The 24,690-nt window shown below is 38.7% G+C and overlaps 1 protein-coding gene across 3 annotated transcripts in view; it reads right to left on the reverse strand.

Annotated features, from left to right (window-relative positions):
• Positions 1–24,690, reverse strand: part of cenpe (centromere protein E) — a 116,010-nt gene that overhangs the window by 28,814 nt on the left and 62,506 nt on the right. For 2 of the 3 annotated variants that reach the window (XM_087994949.1, XM_087994945.1), the window contains 13 exons: positions 22,846–23,103; positions 22,131–22,334; positions 20,647–20,772; positions 16,674–16,931; positions 16,191–16,451; positions 15,728–15,985; positions 15,273–15,533; positions 13,152–13,412; positions 12,716–12,976; positions 7,408–7,629; positions 6,911–7,093; positions 3,452–3,673; positions 1,891–2,121 (listed from right to left, as the gene is read on the reverse strand). In XM_087994949.1, the coding sequence (XP_087851075.1) occupies positions 1,891–2,121; positions 3,452–3,673; positions 6,911–7,093; positions 7,408–7,629; positions 12,716–12,976; positions 13,152–13,412; positions 15,273–15,533; positions 15,728–15,985; positions 16,191–16,451; positions 16,674–16,931; positions 20,647–20,772; positions 22,131–22,334; positions 22,846–23,103 (3,006 nt within the window). The remainder of the gene's footprint in view (positions 1–1,890; positions 2,122–3,451; positions 3,674–6,910; positions 7,094–7,407; positions 7,630–12,715; positions 12,977–13,151; positions 13,413–15,272; positions 15,534–15,727; positions 15,986–16,190; positions 16,452–16,673; positions 16,932–20,646; positions 20,773–22,130; positions 22,335–22,845; positions 23,104–24,690) is intronic. The other variant, XM_087994952.1, reaches the window with a different exon arrangement.

The following is a 24,690-nucleotide window of genomic DNA, read 5'->3' on the forward strand; positions in this document are numbered from 1 at the left end:
ATGTATTTGTTTTCCTACTAAATGTTTTATTTGACCCAGCATCCAAAACCTGTTGGGATAACATATTCAAGACTTCTGTTACAACATCCATGATAATGTGCAAAATCAAAAATACTACAACCTTGTTTGGGATTCACCAAACAGAGAAAACCTTTTCTACATATTCATGAAAAAAGTGAGATAAGACTTGTGTGAATAATTGCCATTTAGCTTACTTACCTAGTTAGTCTCCTTTGATTAATATTCTCAAGTGCCAAGTAATCTTTTTCTGCAAAATTACCTGCTTTTGAACTCCATTAAGTTTTTGATCATAACAACGAAACTGGAAAACACTCTAAAAAGATACTTTTAAAGACGCTTGCCCACCAAAGATACTTGCCCTGATTGAGAATACTGTGTTCAATTTTGGGCCCCATGCCTCAGGAAGGATATACTGGCACTGGAGCTTGACCAGCAGAGATTCACACGGATGATCCCTGAAATGGTAGGCCTAACATACAATGAACGGCTGAGGATCCCAAGATTGTATTCATTAGAGTTTAGAAGATTTAGGGGAGATTGAATAGAAACTTACAAGATAATGCATGGCTTAGAAAGGGTGGACGCTGGGAATTTGTTTCGCTCAGACAGGGATACTAGGACTAGTGTGCACAGCCTTAGAATTAGAGGGGGTCAATTTAAAACGGAACCAAGGAGACATTTCTTCAACCAGAGAGTGGTGGGCCTGTGGAATTCATTGCCATAGATCGCAGTGGAGGCCGGGACATTAAATGTCTTCAAGGCAGAGATTGATAAATTCTTGATCTCGCAAGGAAAATGAGAGCTACGCGGAGAGTGTGGGTAAGTGGCATTGAAATGCCCATCAGCCATGATTGAATGGCAGAGTGGACTCGATGGGCCCAATGGCCTTACTTTCACTCCTATGTCTTATGGTCTTAATATACAGAGAACAAAAGAGCTGAACAGTACCTGAAAAAGCATCGGTGTTTTAAAAAGCCTTAGCAAGCTTCCCCGAAACTACAGGTAAGTAGTTTCCCAAGAAATCAACATCATCAATAGATATTGTAGGAATGACAGAACCAGTAATTAAGTCACAATTTAAACTAAGCTTATTAAAAGAGCAGTTATACAATTTTTATCAACATCTTGAATCAGTATCTTTTCACCCATTTTTCTAATCAATAGCTGTTCAGCGCTATTACACACATCTGGAGCAGATGGGACATGAACCCGGTCAGGAGTAGGAATGCTACCATTGCGCCACAAGGAAGCCTGTTCAATACTGTTTTATACAGTAAGCAGTTGAGAGTTTCGTGCCACCCATCATCATCAATGGCTTAATTCCGTTTAAAAATATAGATACGGACAGTATGAATGAGAGACTGAGAATACGAGTGAGAAATAAAGTAGGAAAGTGATTCTCTGCTGGTCTATTTCTAACCTTTGAATCCTCTGCTTTCCAAATTCATTGACTAATTTTGTCTTATGTTTTCAGCTTCACTAGGGAATCTATGCTCAGTTTTTTTCCAGTCACAGATTCATCTGTAGGGACTTGGTTCATTACTTATTAGCAAGTGCAACTTGCCAAATTATGATTTGAGAGATCTTGCTATTTTCTTAGCTCTTTAAAATCTAAATGCAGAATTTTAGTTTTCTACCAATATGGATGATAGCCACTAATAATCACCCTCTCCTTTCAGAGTGCTCTGTAACCAGTGACATTCCGTATCCTTACACCAGGAAGGTGAATATAACATTCTGGAGTCAGGTCAGCAGTCACATGAATAATATTTGCACCTAAACACTTAAAATCTTCAAAGTTTAAACAAAATCTTGGAATTGCAATGTTCTAGCTCCCTGATAATTAATTATGAAGAGAACAATACAAACCTCTAAGTGGTGTTCTTTACTTGCAATTAAGACCGAAATTCTTCTTATTTCAGCATTCTTCTCGACTGATACTAATTGCAATTCTGATGGATCAGATACTTGCTTTTTCAGAGCCTGCAACTGCGAGAGCAATTCTTCATTCTTCTTTTTCTCATCTGCTAGACTCACATCACATTTCCTAATAGGTTTCTGATAGTTCTTCACACGAGGAGGCACAGTGCTCATCACTCTCTGTTGCAGAAAAAGGCTCAGTTGTGAAATAAACACAGCTTTATGGAAATATTTTTATCTTAAAAGTTAGATTAGATCCTATGATTTATTTCTTTTTTTCAATTAAACACCAATAAAAGTGAAAATCTAACACCAGAAATGCCTACAATAATATTGCATACTGACGGAAAAGGTAGTGGAAACGTATGGCGCTGGAAAAGCACAGCCGGTCAGGCAGCATCCGAGAACAGGAGAGTTGATGTTTCGAGCATGAGCTCTTCACGATGGAGACTCCGATCTCCAGCATCAGCAATCCTCACTTCCTCCCTGATAGCAGAGGTAATCAACTTTGACTAGAAACTATTTACAAGTTAAAATTAGACTCAGTTCACAACCAAGCATTTGCTGTAAGCCATCGCAAGACTTCGATTCTTTCCATGTTACGAAATGTCACTTTAGGGCAACTGCCACATAATTCTTAGTGTGCAAACAATCAATCATTTTGGTGCTGATCATCACCGAAACTCTACAATTAGAGTGTTAGAGTCAGAGATGTACAGCATGGAAACAGACCCTTCGGTCTAACTCATCCATGCCGACCAGGTATCCTAACTTAAACTAGTCCCATTTGTTAGCACTTGGCCCATATCTCTTTAAACCTCTCCTTTTTATATGCCCAGCCAGATGCCTTTTAAATGCTGTAATTCTACCAGCCTCCACCACTTCCTCTGGCAGCTCATTCCATACATGCACCACCCTGTGCCCCTTAGGTCTCTTTTATATCTTTCCCCGCTCACCCTAAACCTCTGGTTCTGGACTCCCCCCACCCCAGGAAAAAGACCTTGTCAGTTTATCCTATCCATTCCCCTCATGATTTTACAAACCTCGATAAAGGTCACCCCTCAGCGCTCCAGGGAAAACAGATGCAGCCTATTCAGCCTCTCCCTGTAGCTTAAATTCTCCAAACCTGGCAACATCCTTGCAAATCTTTTCTGAACCCTTTCAAGTTTCACAACATCTCTCCGATAAGAAGGAGACCAGAATTGCACGCAATATTCCAACAGTGGCCTAACCAATGTCCTGTACAGCTGCAACATGACCTCCCAACTTCTATACTCAAAGCTCTGACCAATAAAGGAAAGTATACCAAATGCAGTCTTCACTATCTACCTGTGACTCTAATCCAACTTCTCCTTGAAAGTAGAGTGTGACGGATTAATATCGAACGGTATATAAAATTGATAAGATCTCCATTACTATTGGAATAAGTTAACGGAACATCCAACAGCAACGGAACATCAAACCAAACCTACAATCTCTGCCATTGAATAAAATTTAATTCATCAAGTACCATAAAATTACTTCTCCACAACATAAGTTTTTCATATAGTTTTGCATTTTCTTCCTGTAGTTTTACAATGCGTATTGATTCTGCTGATCCTTCAGGCACTTCAGAACAAATTCTGAGCAGTAGCTCTTTCCAAGCCTCCATCTCTCTCGAGAATTCCTGATCAGTTTTAGCTAGTCCAATCTTGTACTCATTTTCCAATTCAAATAAACTTCGAAATGCGGTCTGAATAACAAAAGAAAAGTAAATTAATTCAGTCAAGTACAGAGGTAGTGAAACAAATGTTATATGGAGGTCAGTTGACTATAAAATAATTTTAACTGACAAAAATCACACATCAGGTTCAATACTGCTAGCAGTCATGAGTTATAACAGATCAAGGACACACTTCAGCTGAAACAGAATGGAATGCGAAAGTGACACGCCAATCAAATGATAACACCACCACATTGTAATACACACCTAGAGTTTGGTGCGTGCGAGGGTGGAGGGAAGAAGAGTGCGTACATGCATGTGTGAGAGAGAGAAAGGGGGAATGTGCGCATGTGTGTCTGAGTGTGTGGGTGGGGGATGGTGGAGGGGAGGGTTGAGGTGGAAGGGGTCCAAGAGCCAGGAACCATATTTTAAAGGAGACGGGTAAACCTTTTAGGATTGAGATGAGGAGGAATTTTTTCCACCCAGAGTGGTGAGCTGGTAGAACTCACTTCCACAAAGTGGTTGGGGCCTACATATCAAATGTTTTCAAGGAGGTAATGAATTTAGGTCTTGTGGCTAAAAAGATCAAGGGATATGGAGGGAGGGCAAGTTAGGGTATTAAGTTCGATGTTCAATGTTAAGACATGGGGTAAACCCATCTGCTAATTTAAACCCGACACACAGAGAAGCTCACCTTATGCTGTAATCAGGTAAGTTTCAAGAGACATAAAACGATCCCAGATTTCACGAAGTAAAAATTAACAATTTTATTCTTTAAGTCCAACAAAGAACATTGCTGGTGTTTCAATGTACTACTCCTTTCTCTTAAACCCATCTTTTACCTACCACTCTATAGTACTGGTCCGATAAAAAACCCCAATTAAGATTTACAAAAAAAAATTCAACTTTCAAAACCAGCCAGCTGTCGAATCTTCTCTTTGTACCTTCCTCTGCAGATTTTCCTCGGGTCATCTTTCCTTCAGTGTTCTGCTTCACAGGTCTTCCATATGGACAGGTACCTTTCAGAGAGCTCTTTTACTAGCAGTCTATACTTATTGGTTTTCTTGGCAGTTCTTCCCCTAACTATTCAAATGTCTAGTTTTATACACCTAGTTTTATACACATCAGATCATTTAATTGCTTTTAATATCAAAACCATTATATTTCAAATTTGTTTGGATTTTGGTATTTTGGGCATAATTTAAACCCGACACACAGAGAAGCTCACCTTATGCTGTAATCAGGTAATTGGCTGAATTGGGATTTGTTTTTGTTCCTTAACAACACAACTCCAGCTATTTGTTTCAACCAAGTATTACATTTTTACTTTGTTCAGGACTATGTTTTCGGTCAGTCCTTGCTAGTTTTTCAACTCTCTTAAAAAGATACAGTACACACCTACACCTCATAACATCAATCAATCATATTGATTGGTGGGGCTGGCTTAAAAGGTTGGATGGCCTACTCCTGCTCCCACCTTCTATGTGACATATCACCAAGCGCAGAAAAGCACATGCTTATACCAGGCCTTGAGTTACAATACTAATGCCTGGAAGATTAACTATCCAATTCAATATTAAATGCAAGAAAAATCCTCCAAAATTCTGCAAACCTTTGACTATTAAGGTCCCAAGAGTATTATTTCTAAATGGATTATATTTCACACCGTTCCAGACTGGGTATACTAGGCAAACTGGTCTTAAGAAAGAAATTTAGCAGCTGAGTTAGAAAATGATGTCGTCTACGTTTGCTTACTTTCTCAAGAACCACTGACTAACAGTCAGAGACAGAAATATCTTCAGCTTATTGCTCACTGTAGCATCCCAGTGGAGATTGCCCATATTCAAGGGTGGACTAAAATTGGCAGTCACTTGGTTTAATTCACATCAATTCTACATTTATTTACAGATGGCTTTTTAAAAATTGGAAACAATTAAACAGCCATTTTCCCCCAGTATTCAAAATTTTAATGTCAAAAGGCTACTACAATTCAACACCACTGTTTTAATCCTGCAGCATATCAATTCATGAAAAGTGATCTACTGACTTGGTTACTTACATTAGCACCAGCTGAGTATTTTGGCTTAGTGCTGTATGAATTGCCTGCATTAAACTTGCCTCCACATACGTCCAGATCATGAACTCTAGATCCTAACGAGTCATGATGAGAAAAGCTCTCTCATCTCAAATTTGTTTCTTTTGCAAAACATTAAGTCTATTCCATGATTCTCAATCCTTTGAATGGGCACAATTCTTTCCCATCTACTGTTCAGACCCCTCATGACTTTGGAAATCATCATATCTCCTCTTAGCCTTCTCCTCTTCAGTGTTAACAGGCCCAACCTCTCCAGTCCTCATAACTGAAGTTCCTCATCCCTGGATCCATTCTCGTAAACCATTTTTATACATAATTTTGTCACTAATATTTTAAAAATGAATAGATCATACTATTTTAATTGGTTGCAAAATGTTAAGTGGTCATCTATTCTACCACCGTTAGAACAGTGGAGTTTACTTTTTAAAAGAAGAAATATTGTTTTGAACTGACTGTTCAGAGCAAGCAAACTTTGTTAATACATTGACCAGTTCTCTCCTGTGTTACTGTTACATAATATAATTGGGTTTCACACAAGTGTATTGAATAGTCATGTGAAAGGAATCACGTTAAGATCTAATCTGCAAAAGCTTCTATTAACTCATGCTTCAGGGAGTTCATGTTTTTTCCCTCTGAAGCTTGCATTTTATCAGCTTAGATCACTAGTGCCTTGCTTGTTCAGAAAGACTTGCACACATTCCCACATATAAATTAAGAGGAACATGGCAAAAATCACACTTTATATACATCAATCTTAAACAGACATCTTCCACCTTTGAAAGTGATCTGCAATGATGCGTAAATTATGCTTTAAGTAAACTGTTGCAAAAAGGCGGCATTCTGTTAACATGCTACATATCGAATTGAACTCAATGGCAGTACCTCTCCCATTTTGGATAAAGCTCGAAGTTAGTGATGTGGATGAACAACAACGAAAAAATATATTTCCTCACGATTCACAATAACTAGCCAGTTGCCAGGGCAAATTGCTTCAGCTCATTCAGACAATGTCTGAACAAACAGCCACAAGGAGAAAAGCTGACATCTACATTAATTCAGATAGGGTTCCAGACCATCTTACTTCATTCCTCACTCGCATATCTTCCACATATCAATAAGATTATGCCTTACAACAGAGTATTACCAGTACAGTAATATTGTATAAACCATACTTGTAATAGTCGATCTTTTTCCTGGAGATAATTGCTAAGTTTATTAATTTCTGCTTCAACTGGATCAGCTTCTGATTTAGTGGATACAATTTGTATTTTCTCCTCTTTCCACGTGACAATTTGTTTCTCCAAGGTTGCGACAAGTGTTTTGAGCTCTTCATTTCTTCTTTGCTCGATCATAAGCTGTTGGCAATTATTCGAGAATTAAAAACATGATCAAAAACAAACAAGTCTAAAGCACAGATACCCAAGGATTTCAAAAGCAATTGTCCACTGTTTCTGGCTTGTTTACTCTAACTACATTTCTTGACAGTGTGTTCAGACCACTGTGGACTCAAAAGAAAGTCACAAAAATTAGGAAAACTATTAAAGCTGCAGTCATCATCCTGATTCAACACACCAAACTGCTCATGCATTACAGAAAACTAAGAGTATTTTATGAGAAACAAGATTTTTAGACTTTGAAAGTTAGTGGAATTCAAAATCCCATTGCTCACCATTTCAGCCTTTTCACAAAGATCTTTCTGGATTTTATCTATCTGCAACTGCAGCTCATCTTTCTGCATTGTTCTGGATTTTGTTTCTCTCTCAAATTGATCATTAGATTCTTGTCGCAAAAGTTCCACTTTCTTCACTTCATCCTTCAACTGCTCAATTTCAACTAGCAGCTGGTCACGGTGATTTCTTACACCGTTAAGTTCATTTGTCCACTTGAGCAACTGTTGGAAAGATTCCATGATGTCAGACATACACAAAATGTTGCAAAATGACGAGTGAAACTTAAACATTACTCAAATTTCTCTTAGATTTGAATAATCTTCATACTGAAATGAGAAAGCACAAGGGTTTTCCAGGCTCCCAGATCCCTCATTCAGAATTAGAAGCAGGAAGCTGTTACTCTTACTAACCAAATTGTTTCAACACTCAGATGAAGTTATTTGTACTGTAAATGAAGATTACGTCTACATCTTAATGCAGCATTGCAACTATTCGTCCTTAATGGTTATTTTGGAATAGACCATAATCTCAGGAGCCAATTATTAACAAACACAGATTTATGTTGCTGAAGTATGATCAGCATCTTTCCTCAATTTTGAGATATCTCACTCACTTGTCACTGATGGTTTGGTGTTAATTTAATTCCAATTATACTTCTGTGGGTAAATGACATACTCCAGATTTTTATCAACAGGATTAGATGACGTAGCAAAAACACTGCTTTTCCCAACCCCTTTCGTCTCTTCAATCCACCCTAACCAAAATACGAGGGTACAATGTTAACCTCAAAAGTTTCATGTTGCACTGCAGCAAACCCTTCACTTCTTCCAACTCTCAAAACCGGCAACAATATTGGATCAAAATTTGCAGGAATACCAGAGTGAAAACAACAATGACTAGGAGTATGCATTTCTGCCATTTCCCAAAACAGTTCCAAAGACTATGCTTAGTGGCCTTACAAACAAGCAGTCAGGCAATCTGCCACATCCATATAAAAGACAACACCTAGTAAAGGTGTTGTCCTTTTCAGCATTTGGTGGTGGCACTCAGGACGACTGAAAATATTTGGGGTGGCACGGTGGCTCAGTAGTTAGCACTGCTGCCTTACAGCACCAGGGACCTGGATTCGATTCCAACCTTGGGTGACTGACTATGTGGTGTTTGCACATTCGCCCCGTGTCTGTGTGGGTTTCCTCCACACGTTCCGGTTTCCCCCCACAATCCGAAGATGTGGGGGTTGGGTGATTGGCCAAGCTATATTGTCCATAGTAGTCAGGGATGTGTAGGTTAGGTGCATTAAGTCAGGGGTAAATGTAGAGTAATGGGGAATGGGTTTGGGTGGGATACTCTTCAGAGGGTCTGTAGTGGCTTGTTGGGCCGAAGGGCCTGTTTCCACACTGTAGGGATTCTATGATATCAGGGATTCCACAACCCCTCAATAACGTTAAAACAAATCCAGGAAAAAGACTGTAAAAATTGTTTTTATTTTTGGGACTGGGTTATAGTTCCAGCACAGAATGCCCCTGATGAAGAGGCTCATTCTTGACCTGAATAACAGGGAAGGTCACTAATGAGGCAACAGAGTAAAAGTTGAGAAAGTTTGAAAGCATTGGCCTAGGCTGACAGTGGTTGAGCTCAGAGGTTCAGAACCATTTTCCTTCACGTCAGATTTAATTCCTTCTCTGCAAATTTTCATTTTCTTTCTTAATGAATCCTGGTTTGTTTTTGCTGTTTAGTATTGTCTTGATACATATGTCAGAAACAGTTATTCAGCCCAATGTTTCTATCACAATGAGGGCACTGTCTCTTGCCTTTCTTCTGGCATTAACTACTATATCTGGATGAAGGTTACAAGGTCATCTGCAGCCAAATAGCATAATACAAACCACGTGTTGCTGAACAGGTTTCTTGAAAGAATAAAACACGTGATGACTTTGTTAGGCAGCCAAATAGGATAAATCAATATGGAAGCTAAATGCATGAAAATAGGTCACTCAGCTCAATTGAATTTGTTCACACTCCAAATAAGCCTTTCCTACTTTAAATCTCTTTCCACCAACCTCCGCATCCCATCCTTTCTCCCTCATTTAAGCATTAAGCTTCCCCTTAAGTGCATCAATGGTTCAACTAGTGCACACAACTGCAAGCACCATTACCCAAAAACTTCGTAAAGAAATACCTAAAATTATTTTGATTTATATGGTTAAAGTCATATTGGCAAGAGCCAATTCTCCACATTGACTTGGAGCTGACAGTGTCAAATCTGCATTGGGATGGAGGATTTAGGAAATGACTGGTTCCAGTACACAAGTCTCTGCACGCAGTTAAGAGGTAAACTTATGCTGTATCCATATACTTGATATAAATTGGAAGGATTTAAAAGGACATGGACCTCAGGAACAGCAAATATACTCTTCCACATAACACACATGACCTGTATTTGTATTTATATGCTGGGCCATTCTACTGAGGTACTTTTATTGAGGCTTGTGCTGTCCTCAGAGTTTACAACAAAATTTCAACATGACATACAAATTATTCAACATGATGTGCAAGTTAGTTCAAAGGTGGGGATCAGCAGATTGGATCAGTAGTGTAATAGCATAATGGTATTTTACTAGTAATCCAGAAACTTTAGTCTAAAAACTTTATCAAGGTAGCTGTGGAATTTAAACTTCATGAATTAATAAGTCTGGGGGAGAAACCATTAACAAAAGTACAAATTTGTTGTAAAAATAAATCTAGCTCCTTTCAAGGGGGAAAATCAGTTGTCATTCTTACCAGGTTTGATCTTCACGCAATTCTAAACCTACAGAAATAAAATTGACTCAGAGCTGCTTTTTGAAATTTAGCTGTAGCTAACTGCTGCAAAAAGGTCAAAGAATAGGCAGCTTGGCAAAGAAAGTGTGACAGGAAATGACAATGGCACAGCCTGACTAGTTGACTCAAAGTCCTCATCATCAATGTGTGAGAACATGTGCCAGTTTGAAGAGCTAATCCTTAACAAAGACTAATCAAGCAACAGCCAAGTAACTGTACTTACCAAATTATACCTTGCAGCCAAGTCCTAGCTTCTACATCACCATCCCCTGGTGTATCCAGACATTAAGATGGCACATGGACACCAGAGGTGGTAGCTGAGTGCAATACAGTCAAAAGCGAGTAGCCATGGGAATTGTTAACATGGATGCCAAAAGCAGGAATCTCATGACATCTAATAAAATGTGGGCAAAGAAAACTACTGTTGATCATCATGTACCGTCTTCTACAGCTAATGAATCAGTATTGAAGGAAGCAAGAAATTTATTCTCAGTTATGAACTTCACTAATTGTGGTTCAGTAATACCACTACTCATTAAGTTGACCAGGTTTTGAAGAAAAGATCTGCGAGAATGTTCTGTGCCAGATTGTGAGAATGCAAACCAAGGATAAAACCTATATAATCTCATCCTTACAGCAGATGTATCTGCTTGTAACAGTATAAGAGTGACCACTGCAGGTGTGGATGCTTCACACAAATCTATGGCAAAAAACTCTAGTTAATGGGATAAATTCAGAACATACCTAAAAGTTTAAAATTGGGCATTCATGTAACATTGCAGGTCATTGGTAAGAGGGTCTTATTCAATCACAAGCTGTAACCTCAGTACCCAGAACATTACTAACTGCCATCACAACAGAGTCTATGGAAAGAAATAGCACCTTGCGCAAATGAAAATAAATGCAAACCTCCTGAAACTACAATATAGGATCTTATGCACCGAACCAGCCGAAGCAAATGGACAGAGCATGACACCGTGGTGCATACAGCTGTTCAAGTGTGTAGATCAAGAGAAATGGAAAAATAGTATAGAAAGGAAAATAGATACTGTTCCATTAGAGAAGGGTATCTTCTCAGGCTGGAGGAGGATTTGCTGAAAAAGTGCAGTTCACTCCCATGGATCAGATCAAAGCACTTCAGTTCCACTACATCCATTTTCAATGGCCATTAATCATCAAATGGGAGGTTGCAATTTCAGGAATATACCCAACTCGTCAATTTAAAAGACAAAGCTGAACATCTGCAAAACCTGCTTATGTGCGTTGGATAGATGATATATCTTTGCCTCCTCCAGGCATTATTGATACTAGACTTCAAACAATTCATTTCATGTGAAATCAAGAGCAGCTGAATGCAGTGCTTTGCACGTTGACAACATCCTGGCAGTACTTAAGACTTGTGTTCCAGAATTAGCCACACTCCCTCGTCAAATTGTTCCGGTACAGCTGTCACACTGGCATCAATAGATTACATTAAGGTTGTGGCTGATAAGTGAATATCACTCAAGCATCTGGCAACAATTCTCTCTATTAACATTGAATCAAGCTATCTGCCATGACATTCAAAGACATCACCATCGCTGACTTTCTACCATCATCAATAACTGGAGGATTACAATTGACCAGAGATTTATAATCAATATGCTATATAACGAGGTGCTACAAAAATGGGTCGGAGGGTGGGAATTTTATAGCAACTCATCTCCTTGGTCCCCAAACACTGGCCACCTCTATTCCAGAGGTGAGGCAACAGTGATCACCCTCAAACTAAAGGCAGCACTTAACCTCGTGTGGCATAAAGTAGCTCTGACAAAATTGAAGTCAGCAGTAAGTCGAGGGAATTCACTGCACTTACTGGAGTCAACCCAAGCACAAAGGGAGATGGTTGTGTTTATTTTCGATCTTACTTGGAATGTGGGTGTCAGACATGGCCAGCATTTACTGCCCATCTTAGTTGCACTCAGGAACGTTGGTGGTGAGCTGTACCTTGAACCTCTGAAATATATATTACGTCAGTACACAGTGCTGCGAGGAAGAGGGCTCCAGGATTTTGGCACAGCAACCGTGAATGATCCAACAATGTAGTTCAAAACCTGGATGGTGGGTGACATTGCAGGTATTCTTCTGTGACTTCTAATGTCTGAAGGATAAAGGTAGATGCATGGGAACACCACCACCTGTGAAGTTCTTCTCCAAGTTACTTAACATCCTGACGTGTAACTCTCTCCCTGTTCCTTCATTACTGCTGGATTAGAATTCTGAATCTCCTTTTCTAATAGCACTGTGGGTATACTCGTACTAGAAGGACTGCATTGGTTTAAGGCAATGGATCAATATCGCATTCGCAGGGCAAATTTGAACGGGCAGCAAATGTTAGCCTTTCCAGCAATGGTCCCTCATAAGAAAGAATAAAAATGGTAATTTTGTGACAATGGAAAATGATACAATAGTTAGCAATTCTGAGTTTCTTTTTGTTTAGTTACTCACCACCTGATTGTTTTCTTCCAAGGTCCTCTTCATTTCATCCCTCTGTACTTTGACACTTTCTAATGTCTCTTCAAGATCACACTTTTCCTTTGCTAGGATTGATTTTTCATCTTCACATTGCTGTAGCCTTTCACACAACTTCTTCTCCTCAATTTTAACTGCTTGTTCCTTAGAAACACACGATCTCAACTGTTCAATCTCACCAAGCAGCTCGTCTCGGTGAGATACCACACGACGCAGTTCTTTTGTTTGTTCATGAATCTAACAAACATTAAAAATGAAATCCATATTACTAGATGCATACCACTATAATGTTCTCCCCCTGGTTTTCAAGATAAGGAAATGTGTTGCTGTAAAATTGGTTAATACATTTATTGAATATAAAAGATCCCCTTCATGATCATATTTCCTCCATAGGTGTAAATTTAGAACTCACTGCCTCTGTGTTTCCTTGTAGAGTACTCATCATTTCATTGCTCTGTGTTTTGACACGCTCCAGTAACCCCTGGAGGTCCTCCTTCTCCTTTATTACTTGTAATTTTTCATCCTCAAATTGTTGGAACCATTGGTTAAATTTCTCTCCCAGATTCTCTGGGGACTGCCCTTTGGAAACTTGAGCTCTCAGCTGATCAATTTCACCAAGCAGCGCATCACGCCCAGCCACCACACAGTGCAGTTTCTCACTTTGCTCTCGCATCTAAGAAAAGTATCAAAAATACACATGAAACCATACTGTATTTCCAGGTGTGCAATGCATTGTTTAGTTTGCTCCTGAATCTAACAAACTGTAAAAATTATAAAACCATTACTGCCAGATGCATTCCACCATAATGTCTTCCTCCACATTTTCACAAGATTGCAATCTACACAAACAAGATGTACTCCACATTTGTGCATTTCGATCTTGTTGAAGAAATTTTTGTCCAGAATTTGCTGGAGCAAGGTTGCATGGAATGGCCTATTAAACACGCTTGTATGTATTTCGATTATAAAATGCTTTGCTTGGATTATGAATAGATTATGGCAAAAGCAAGAGAAATAGGTTTCTGACACCTCGATGAAGGTCAGCTCAAATAATTCAAATTTCTGGAACCAACAGGATTTCAGAATCAAGAGACTGACATTTAATTCATTCTCATTTTCAATTGGGTTTAAATCAAGAGAAAAGAATGGATCAATGTAAAACAAAAAAACAAAGAAAACAAAATAATATAAATATTTTAAATCCAATGATTAACTGAATTAATTGGACAAAGTGAAGGCTCATTTTCTGAGCAAGGAGACATCCAATAACAATAATAATCTATAAAAGAGTCTTGTTCTGCTAATTACTGGAAGAATAGGGAACTAAAGTGCAATTGCTGCAACTCAATGAAAATCACAGGAAGATTAATTGCAAATTGTCATAAATCAAAAGCAAAAGGTGAAGATACATTATATGAGACACTGACTTCTGGTGATTTGCTATTCATAGATCATCTCCTACTCACTGAGGGTTACAAATTAATTTGTTCATTAATAGTCACATATGCCATTCAGATAGAATCAGAAGTGTACAGCACAGAAACAGACCCTTCGGTCCAACTCGTTCATGCCAACAGATATCTTAAATTATTCTAGTGCCATTTGCTAGCATTTAACCTATATCCCTCTAAACCCTTCCTATTCACTTGCCCATCCAGATGCCTTTTAAACATTACAATTGTACCAGCCTCCACCACTGCCTCTGGCAGATCATTCCATACAGTGGACTATCCTTTGTGTGAAACAGTTGCCCCTAAAGTCCCTTTTAAATTTTTCCCCTCTCACCCTAAATCTATGCCCTCTAGCTCTGGACTTACCCCCAATCAAGGGAAAATACCTTGTCTATTTACCTTCTCCATGCCCCTTATAATTTTGTTAACCTCTATAAGGTCACCCCTCAGACTCTGATGCTCCAGGGAAAACAGCCCCAGCCTATTCAGGCTCGCTCTATAGCTCAAATCCTCCAAACTTGTTAACATCCTTTTAATTCTTTTCTGTAGGAGGGACACCAGAATTGCACACAATATTCCAAAAACGGCCTAACCAATGTCGTGTACAGTTGCAACATGACCTCCCAACTCCTATAGTCAATGCTCTGAAGGAAAGTATACCCAACACCTTCTTCAATATCCTATCTCCGAGACTCCACTTTCACGGAACTAAACCTGCACTCCAAGGTCTCTTTGATCAGCAACACTCCCCAGGATCTTACCATTAAGTGTATAAGTCCAGCCCAGATTTGACTTTCCAAAATGCAGCACCTCACATTTATCTAAATTAAACTCCATCTGCCACTCCTTAGCCCACTGTCCCTCTGATCAAGATTCCGTTTTACTGAGGTAATCTTTTTCCGCTGTCCATTACGCCTCCAATTTTGTTATCACCTGCAAACTTACTGACTATACCTATGTTCAGATCCAGATCCCTCATATAAATGACAAAAAGCAGTGCACCCAGCAGATGACATTATCTTTTCAGAAAAATCTCAACCCATTATATTTATCCAAAGTTATTTTAATAAAAATGAACTCACCTTTTCAGTATTTTCTTGTAGGGTGTTCTTAATTTCATCCCTTTGCAACTTAATACTCTCCAGCATTGCTTGAAGATCATCATTCTGCTTTGCAATGGCTGCTTTTTCATTTTTGAGTTGCTGAAGCCTCTCGCTGAATTCCTTCTCCTGAATTTCAGCTTTCTGTTCTTTGGAAATAGAAGCTCTCAGCTCTTGAATTACACCAAACAGCACATCTCGCTGAGATACTACATGGTGGAGTTCCTCAGTTTGTTTTTGTATCTAATAGAAACATTATCAATTACAGACAGAGCTGTGTTGACAGATGCATACATTTCTAAGTGTCTGTATATTTTCAGGAAGTTAGACAATACACTAGAAGATTTTGAATACTAACATGACTAAAATTCATAGAACATTCAAGAAGCCTTTCATAATAAATAGCATATTTGTCACTTGAATAATTAATAACTCACTTTCTCTGTAATTTCCTGTAGTGTGCTCTTCATTTCATTTCGTTCTTCTTTGACACACTGTACTGTCTCCTGGAGATTAACCTTTTCCTTTAGGATCAATGAATACTCAGCCTCAATTTGCTGGAGCCTTTGATTGAATTCATTCTCAATTTTTGCTCCTTGTTCTTTTGAAATAGAAGCTTTCAGTTCTTCAATTTCACCAAGCAACATATCACGTTGAGACATGACACGTTGCAGATCTTCAGTTTGTTCCTGCATCTGGTAGAAACATCAATTACAGACTACATTACAAAGATGCATACCTCAAGATTTTCCTCCACATATCATGAGGTTACACTGTTCACAATAGATGTTCTACAAAAATAAAAACCTGCATTTAAAAAGCTGAGCATACAAAAATACACGGTCATTGGATTAGTATTACAATTTAATAATTTCGGATATTGAAAATGAATAAACTGACCCTCTCAGATTTTTCTTGTAGTGCACTCTCCATTTCGTCCCTCTGTACAATGACATTCTCCAGCATCACCTGGAGATCATCCTTCTCCTTTATTACTGAAGAATTTTCATCCTTCAGTTGTTGGAGCTGCCAGTTGAGTTTCTCTTCTTGTATGTCTGCACTTGACTCTTTGGAAACCTGATCTCTAAGTTCTTTACTCTCAGCAGGCAGTACATCATGTTGAGGTATCATACAGTGCAGTTTCTCGCTTCCCTCTTGTATCTAATACGTTTAAAAATTACAAATTTATGCACTATTAAGAGCATAATTTAAGAATGTATTTTTAGATATATTCATAGGGCAGTACTGTACAAAGCAAATGTTATATTTCTGTACAGGCTGGTCAATTTGTACTCTTGTGCTGGCAAAATTCAGATGATTTTACTTTCTCAGCAAAATCTGGTCAACCATATTTATTTCAAGCTCTTAAAAACATTAACTCACCATTTCAGTTTTTCCTTGCAGGGCTCTCTTCATTGCATCCTTTTCTATTTTGACAGTTTCCAGAATGGTCTGGAGATCTTCCTTCTCCTTCATTAAGGTGGATTTCTCATCCTGGAGTTGTTGGAGACGCTGGCTGAATAGTTGTTCTTGCAATTCTGTGTCTTGCTTACTGGAATCATGAACCTCAAGTTCTTGGTTCTCACTCTTAATATCACGTTGAGAGGCTAACATTTGGAGTTCTTTAGTTAGTGCTTGTACCTGTTGAAAGCATTTAAATTTAATCTGGGATAGGTACTCCTCTTTTTCATGAAGTTATCACTTGTTTATGTAACAGCCCACCTCAATGGTAATATTATACATCTTAATTTGCATCGCACAGCTCCTGTGTTTAAAATTCAGGAAACATGCCTATGCAGCGACTTATACAACTTCTAATTGCTTCTAATTTAAGTAAAAGTATATTTTTATAGACTTTGATTTTAAGGCTAACATTTGGAGTTCTTTAGTTAGTGCTTGTACCTATTGAAAACATTTAAATTTAATCTGGGATAGGTATCCCTCTTTTTCATGAAGTTACTAATTGTTTATGTAACAGCACACCTCTCATGCAGTAGGAATATTGATTAACCCCTTGAATTTGTATTCTTGAATGGTCCATTAAAGGTCAAGTTGCCATAGTCCTAACAGAGAATACAGCTTCTCTCTGGTTAGAGAGAGATGACTGGGGTGTTTTAATCTGAAGGTTACAACTTCTCAGGCAAAGGTAGAGTTGAGAAGGGAGATCTTTATGGTGACCAACCACACGACATCATCATCGACTTCACTAGTTTCCAAATCTCCCCCTACTTCAACTCAGATCCAACCCTCCAACTTGGCACCACCCTCAGACCTATCCATCTTCCTTCCCATTTATCTGCTCCATCCTCCCCACCGATCTATCACAATCATCCCTACCTGCATCTACCCAGCGCCTTCCCAGCTATCTCCCGCCCCAGTGCCACACACACTCTACTATTTATCTCAGTTTCCCCTTCCCGATGAAGGATTTACGCCCAAAATGTCGACTGTCCTGCTCCTCGGATGCTGCCTGACCTATTCTGCTTATCCAGTGCCACACTTTGACTCTGACTCTCCAGCATCTGCAGTCCTCACTTTCTCCCGGTGTGGAAATTGAACCCACCTTGGCGGCGTCATTCTGCAATCTTCGAAAAAGTCTTAAAACTGTTTCAACAGATCAGGGAGCAGAAACATCAGTTAAGTCAGAAACTAAAGAGCTGAGATGGGAGGGATGTTTCCCAGGGATCCAATTTTTTTAAAAAAGGATAGTGCTAGGATACAGGTTGAAATACTACTTTGCTGTTTGTTTTGAGATCTTTTGAAACTGACCTTTACATTTAATTTTGTAATAAACTGATGTTCAGTTATTAAAGTGCATTTTACAGCCTGTATGAATATGTTTTTGTGACTAGCCATGGTAATCAGCTGCAATAATTAAACTCATGGTCCATCAGGCCAGATTTCACTCTGGGATCAGACTTGCCGAGAATTACAAATCAGCTGCAATCAGAATACAGTACTGGGGAAATCAATAATGAGGAGGAAACTGCAGAAGTGCAAGATGATCAAAAACATCCCAGTAATAAAAGAAAATCAAGAGATACAAAGCAGGAAGTAACACATTGGAAACAAGTCTGATATGTCCTGTATTATTAAACAAAAATGGCAGCCGAGATAATAGATGCACCGAATTCCATAGATTCCTGGAGTCCTAGCTAACTGGAAATTGCATGTGACACTTGGATTCAACAAAGGAAGATAAAAGAAAGGAGGAAATTACAGGACAGTTTGACTAAAATCTGTAATTGGGAAATTCCAGATATCATTATGAAGGAGTTAATAGTAGAACATTCAGAAAATAATAATATTAAGGATAGTCAATGTGGTTTTATAAAAGGAAAATAGTGGTGTTCCTAATTTATTTCAGTTCTTTGAGGAAGTAACAAGCAAGGTGGACAAAGGGGAACCTACACATGTGAATCCTTTTGACAGGGTGCCACACCAAAGGTTACTTCATAAAATAAGTGGTCAATATGTTGGCTGTAGCATTAACACGAATAGAGGATTGGTACAGGAAACAGTCATTTTCAAATTGACAAGCTGTAACTACTGTACTACAAGAAAAATCAGTGCTAGGGCCTCAATTATTTACAAACTATTTTAAATCAATTGGATGAAGGACTCAAATGCAAGCAGGCTAAAATTTGCAGATGGTACAAACATTAGGTAGTACAACAAGCTGTCAAGATGATACACAGGGTGTAAAAGGAGTTTAGATAGGTTAAAAATATGACAGAATGACTATTACATGGCAAAAATGTGAAGTTGTCCTTGGACTAAAGAATACTCATGTGGTACTCTATTTTTGTAGAGAAAAACTGGTTGTCCTCACTCGTGAATCACAAAATGCAGGTTTGCAGACATAAGTGATTACGAGTGTATAAAAGTAGGCAAGTGCTGCTTCAGCTGTACAAAGCCTCTGAGATATAAATCAAACAAGATCCTGTTTGGATTTTGGGAACTGGTGCAAATGTAAAGAGCAAATCAGTGTGCACGAAACCACAGAGTGAGACACTAACTATACTATTGGAAATGTTGTTCAAAGTGGAAATTCAGCTAATACCCTTTTCAAGTTCAACTTTAAGAGTTAACATCAAATTAGGACAGTAGCTTTTTAAGTAAAACACAACTTTTTTAAAAAAATCTAAAAATCTTAAATCTAAAAATTAAGAAGATAGTTGCCTGACCCTGCTAGAATTCAAGAGGTGTTGATTATTGTGGCTGAACATGTTTTTCTGAACAGACCTTGTTTCGAAAAGGGGAGGCATTCACTGCAGTCAGTAAGGAGCATGATCAGTGTGAGGAGACCTCAGCAGAATGGAACAAATGCTTAGTGAATTACTGATGATACAAAAGAAAATTTGGTTCCAAGTGGGAATTAAGAGTGGGGAGGGGGGGTGGAGTGGTGGAACTTTAACTAAGGCTTACTGCAAGTAGTAAATTCTCATGAATGCAAATTAAGTGGGAGGGCAGAGAAGGGTGTGGATCAAGATTAGCAGAGTGGCCTCAAAAAGTGTAGCATAACAAGTGGAGGAAAAACTGATTGGGGAGTAGGATTGGTGTAATGGGTCATGAGAGGGTGGATGCTGAAAGCATGTTTCTCCTTGTGGGACAATCTGGATCAAGGCGACAGTTTAAAGGCGGGGTAAGGGCTCTCTATTTAGCACTGAAATTAGGACAAGTGTTTATTGAGAGCTATGGAATTCTAGAGACAAACGGAGACTGGATTATTGAATATTTTCAAGGCTAAGACAGATTGCTTTCTTGTTGAAAAGGGAGTCGAGGATTGTTGGGTGAGGTGTAGGGAGGGAAAAGTAGGCGAGTCACAATCAGTTGAGTCATGATCTTAGTGAATGGTGGAGCAGGCTTGAGAAGGTGAATGGCGGAGCAGGCTTGAGAAGGTGAATGGCTTACTTCAGCTTATCTTCAATAAATAGTTTTGCTAATGACAACAAAACCATTGCTGATTGTTGGAAAAACCCAAATGGTTCAATAATGTCCTTCAAGGAAGGAAATCTGCCATCCTTACCCAGTCTGGCTTAGGTAAGGCTCCAGACTCATGGTAATGTGGTTAACTCTGAAGTGCTCTCTGAAATGACTGGCAAATATTGAGTTGCATTAGTCATTACAAGATCTCAAAAAAGAAACAAGATCAGATCAGATGACACAGACTGCAATGGTTCAACACCATCTCCTCAAGGCCAACTAGGGACAGGCAACAAATGCTGGCTAAGCCAGCGACACACCTATGCCCGACAAGTGAAAAAAAACCTTCAAAATGTCAATTTTCTTAAGTGTAATTTATATTTTCAAGTAAATGTAGCAAAACCAAAAGTGCACAAAAAACTTGTCCAACCTTTTCCTTCTCTTCACTTAACAAGTACTCCATTTCAGTCAGACTCTTCTTCAATTTTATCTCCACATTTTGATTCAATTTTAGCTGGTCATGTAGACTTCTCAGTTCTGTCTGGTTTTCTATACACTACACAAAAAAAAACAAAGCACAGGAACCAAATAACTCAACAAGATACTAATTAACTGGTCCAATATAGTAACATCCCATAAACACACATTTGGCAAAGGCAGATTCAGTAAAATAGATTGTCTCACATGCAATTCTAGCAGCAGGAAGAGAACTCAAGGTTTTGGCTGTAACAGAGAGGAATATGCTTCAAAACCCCAGCAACTGCAGAGAGTGACAACTAAAACTCCTGGTTCTGTAGGAGCTGGACCCCACCCATTCAAGATGCTTCCATTGTTCCAACTTGAAAAAAATCCCCATGGCCTCACAAGCTGTTTAATGGCTTCGAGGAGACTACTGTTCATCTTTGTCTCAACTTTTCTTCATAAATAAAATGGACAAAATACTTTTAAAGCCATAGTATCGTGACAACAGCTTGTTTCAAAAAGGACGCAGACAGGGGAAGTTAATAACCACACCTCTCCTGTCAATGCACTTGAACAGAAAATTAAAACTACTGATTTTATCATTGTGAACCCACGTTACATGGGAACGAGGAGAAATAGTGGGCCCTTGTTGCTACCTCTCCCTGACATCTCCATTCTCCACTCCCTTCATGCGATGGAGTTCCCATGCATTTGAATTACTATATAATGCTTTTTTATCTTAATCCTACAGATTAATGAAAATTGGGACAAAGCATGTTTTGATTTAAAAATATTATTTTTAATGACTGAGCTTGCTTTTTTTAGCAAATGTCCCTCCCGCAGCTACATTAACAGAAAGCAGCTGTGTCATAATTTGAGTTCCATTATCATGAACAGCCACAGAAGTAGAAGACCGACAAGACAGGGCTTTTTCAGAACAGTAAAGTTATGTCGTTTCTCATTCCTTGTATTTTAACAAAACATCATTTTTTCAAAACTGTTCTCTTGGTGTTAACTCTTTCATATGAAATGGAGACTAAACAATTCATATCTCATTAAAAGAGTGTCATTCTGACCATTACCTAATGCATATCCCAAGAAATACAATATTCTCAGTCTACATCAATTCTCAGTTGTCAGGTAAACTCTAGAAAACTACCCAGCAAATCAGATTTGGTCCTCAGTTTTGACAGAGCTATATTATGTAACTTATCAGAAGATTGAGACATTATAATGTTGGAAATGCAATAAAGCATTTTAATAGTGTAATTTAAAAAAAAACTTTTCTACCAAGTACCCTGGATGGGTCATTTACTTACTTCAAATGATAGAAAAAATGTGGAAGATACAAAATTAAGTTCAGCAGCTAATTGTGATAACAGATATTATTAAATTCCAAGCAAAAGCCTATGGTAATTAACTGAATGGTACAAAAGAAACCTTTTAAGTTACCATTTCAATATTATCTTGAAGATCACACTTCAACTGCTCTCTCTCAGCTTTAAGAGCTGCCAGTTCTTGATGCAGTGCCTCCTTTTCACTGTTGAGTGACCCACAATTCTTCTGAAGTAGGAGCAGCTGTTCAGTTAAATCCTCTTTCTCAAAACCTTGACTATCTGTTTCAGGTATAATTGTCGCATTCAAGGGTTCTTCTTCCTGGTCACGAAATGCATATCCAAATTCACACTCCATTTTCAAAACATTTGACAACAGAAATAATTTAGTGCTGGTGTTAGGCATTTATAGATTCCCTCAGGAACATTAGCCAATTTGTAACCAGAAAATAAACTGCACTTTTTTTTAAAAAAATTCATTCAGAATGAGGTCGTTGCTATATAGGCCAGCATTTATTACCCACCCCTAATTGCCCAGAGGGCAGTTGAGTGTTGGTCTAGAGTCACATGTAGGCCAGACTAGGTAAGAATAGCAGTTTCCTTCCCTAAAGGACATTAGTGAACCAGATGGATTTTTACAACAATCGACAATGATCATTAGACTCTTAATTCCATACTTTTTATTGAATTGAAATTCACCATCTGCTGTGGTGGGATTCGAACCTGGATCCCAGATTATCTGGTCTCTGGATAAACAGTCCAGTGATAATACCACTAGGCCATTGCCTCCCCCTAATGGGAGTGATACAGCGCACTCAAAAACATTAACTCACCATTTCAGTTTTTCCTTGCAGGGCTCTCTTCATTGCATCCTTTTCTATTTTGACAGTTTCCAGAATGGTCTGGAGATCTTCCTTCTCCTTCATTAAGGTGGATTTCTCATCCTGGAGTTGTTGGAGACGCTGGCTGAATAGTTGTTCTTGCAATTCTGTGTCTTGCTTATTGGAATCATGAACCTCAAGTTCTTGGTTCTCACTCTTAATATCACGTTGAGAGGCTAACATTTGGAGTTCTTTAGTTAGTGCTTGTACCTGTTGAAAGCATTTAAATTTAATCTGGGATAGGTACTCCTCTTTTTCATGAAGTTATCACTTGTTTATGTAACAGCCCACCTCAATGGTAATATTATACATCTTAATTTGCATCGCACAGCTCCTGTGTTTAAAATTCAGGAAACATGCCTATGCAGCGACTTATACAACTTCTAATTGCTTCTAATTTAAGTAAAAGTATATTTTTATAGACTTTGATTTTAAGGTCAAACTGGATGACTTAAAATTACAGTATAAATCTTTTCTGCACACACTGGTTCAATTACTTATGTAATCTAAGCTTCAGTTGAAAACAGCATTTGGGTACTAACGTGCAACACAGAAGATTGAACTGTATGTGTTTTTCATAATAAGTTAAACCAATTAATAGGATCTGTAGAGGTAACTGTTTCTCTATCAACTATTCTCTTTATACAAAATTCAAAACACAATTACCAATAGCTTCTGTGGAATATATCCAGGTTTGTACTTCCAAACATATTTATACCTTCTCCATGGCCATCCTCAGAACAATACCCGACTTTGCCAGTCTTGGTTAACCTGTAGCTGGAACTCTTTCAAGCATTGAGCCCATAAAATTCAAAGGCAACCAATTATTCCCTCTTTGGCAGTGGCAGGAAGGATAAATAGTCGGGCACAGCTGAAAAACTTGCCTCCTTCTTGCCACCTCAGCTATCAAGTTCTAGGTACAAATGTCCAAGGATGAAAATCTTAATTTGCTAAAGCCCTTGAAAAAAATAAAACTGTCAGCCATTTAAGGGCCTCAACCTGCTGCTGGCTCGATTATCTGCTTTCCTGGTAAGCAAGGTGGCCTGAGGAGGGGAAACCAAGGCTACCTGTCTGCCAAGTTTTGGCAAGGCCTCCACTTGACCCACTCAGATTGATAGTTACCTTCATGCCCTGCCCTTCCCTTCCCCTCACCTCATCTTTGCCCTGTGGTTACCTCATTTCACCCCCAAAATTGGCCAGCAGCTCCAGGTGAAGTGGAGCTTCTCATCTAATCAAGGGCCTCACCAGTGAAGTGTGCTAGAGAGAAGCACCTAATTCATTACTGATTTGAAAAGGTTTTAGATGGTGGATGTGGAGAGTTTACCACCCCTTAAAGCATCTGTCCCTACACTTAAATATAAAGAGCACTAAGTCCCAATCTACCGATTCAATGGAGTCCTGGTTAGTCTTCCCCAACTACACTCTCTAAACCAGAGGTCAGTCAAAACTTTGCCTCCCACAATTTGTCTTGCACTGAGTCTTGTTCACTTATCAGTTTTGTGCCAAATGACTTACATTGGATTCCAGTCCAGCAAAATTCAGACATAAAATTTCTTATTAGTCCTAAAATTCCCAGTGGTCTTTCTCCATTTCTAGTTCCCTCCAGTCTAAACACTTCAATGCTGACATTTGGTGCACCTCCTACCCCAATTTTGATCCTTCTACCACTGGTGGCTGTGTTTCCAGTTGCCTTGGCTCTACGGTTAAGAATTCCCACCCTCTCCCCACCTTGTATCCTTTAAGTCAATCCTTAAAATGACCCAACATCTCATGGGTTGGTGTCTTATTTTGTTATAT

Source organism: Chiloscyllium plagiosum, unplaced genomic scaffold, assembly GCF_037043375.1.
Source record: "Chiloscyllium plagiosum isolate Xiang-an unplaced genomic scaffold, Cpla_swu_hap1 HiC_scaffold_2, whole genome shotgun sequence".
NCBI lineage: Eukaryota > Metazoa > Chordata > Chondrichthyes > Orectolobiformes > Hemiscylliidae > Chiloscyllium > Chiloscyllium plagiosum.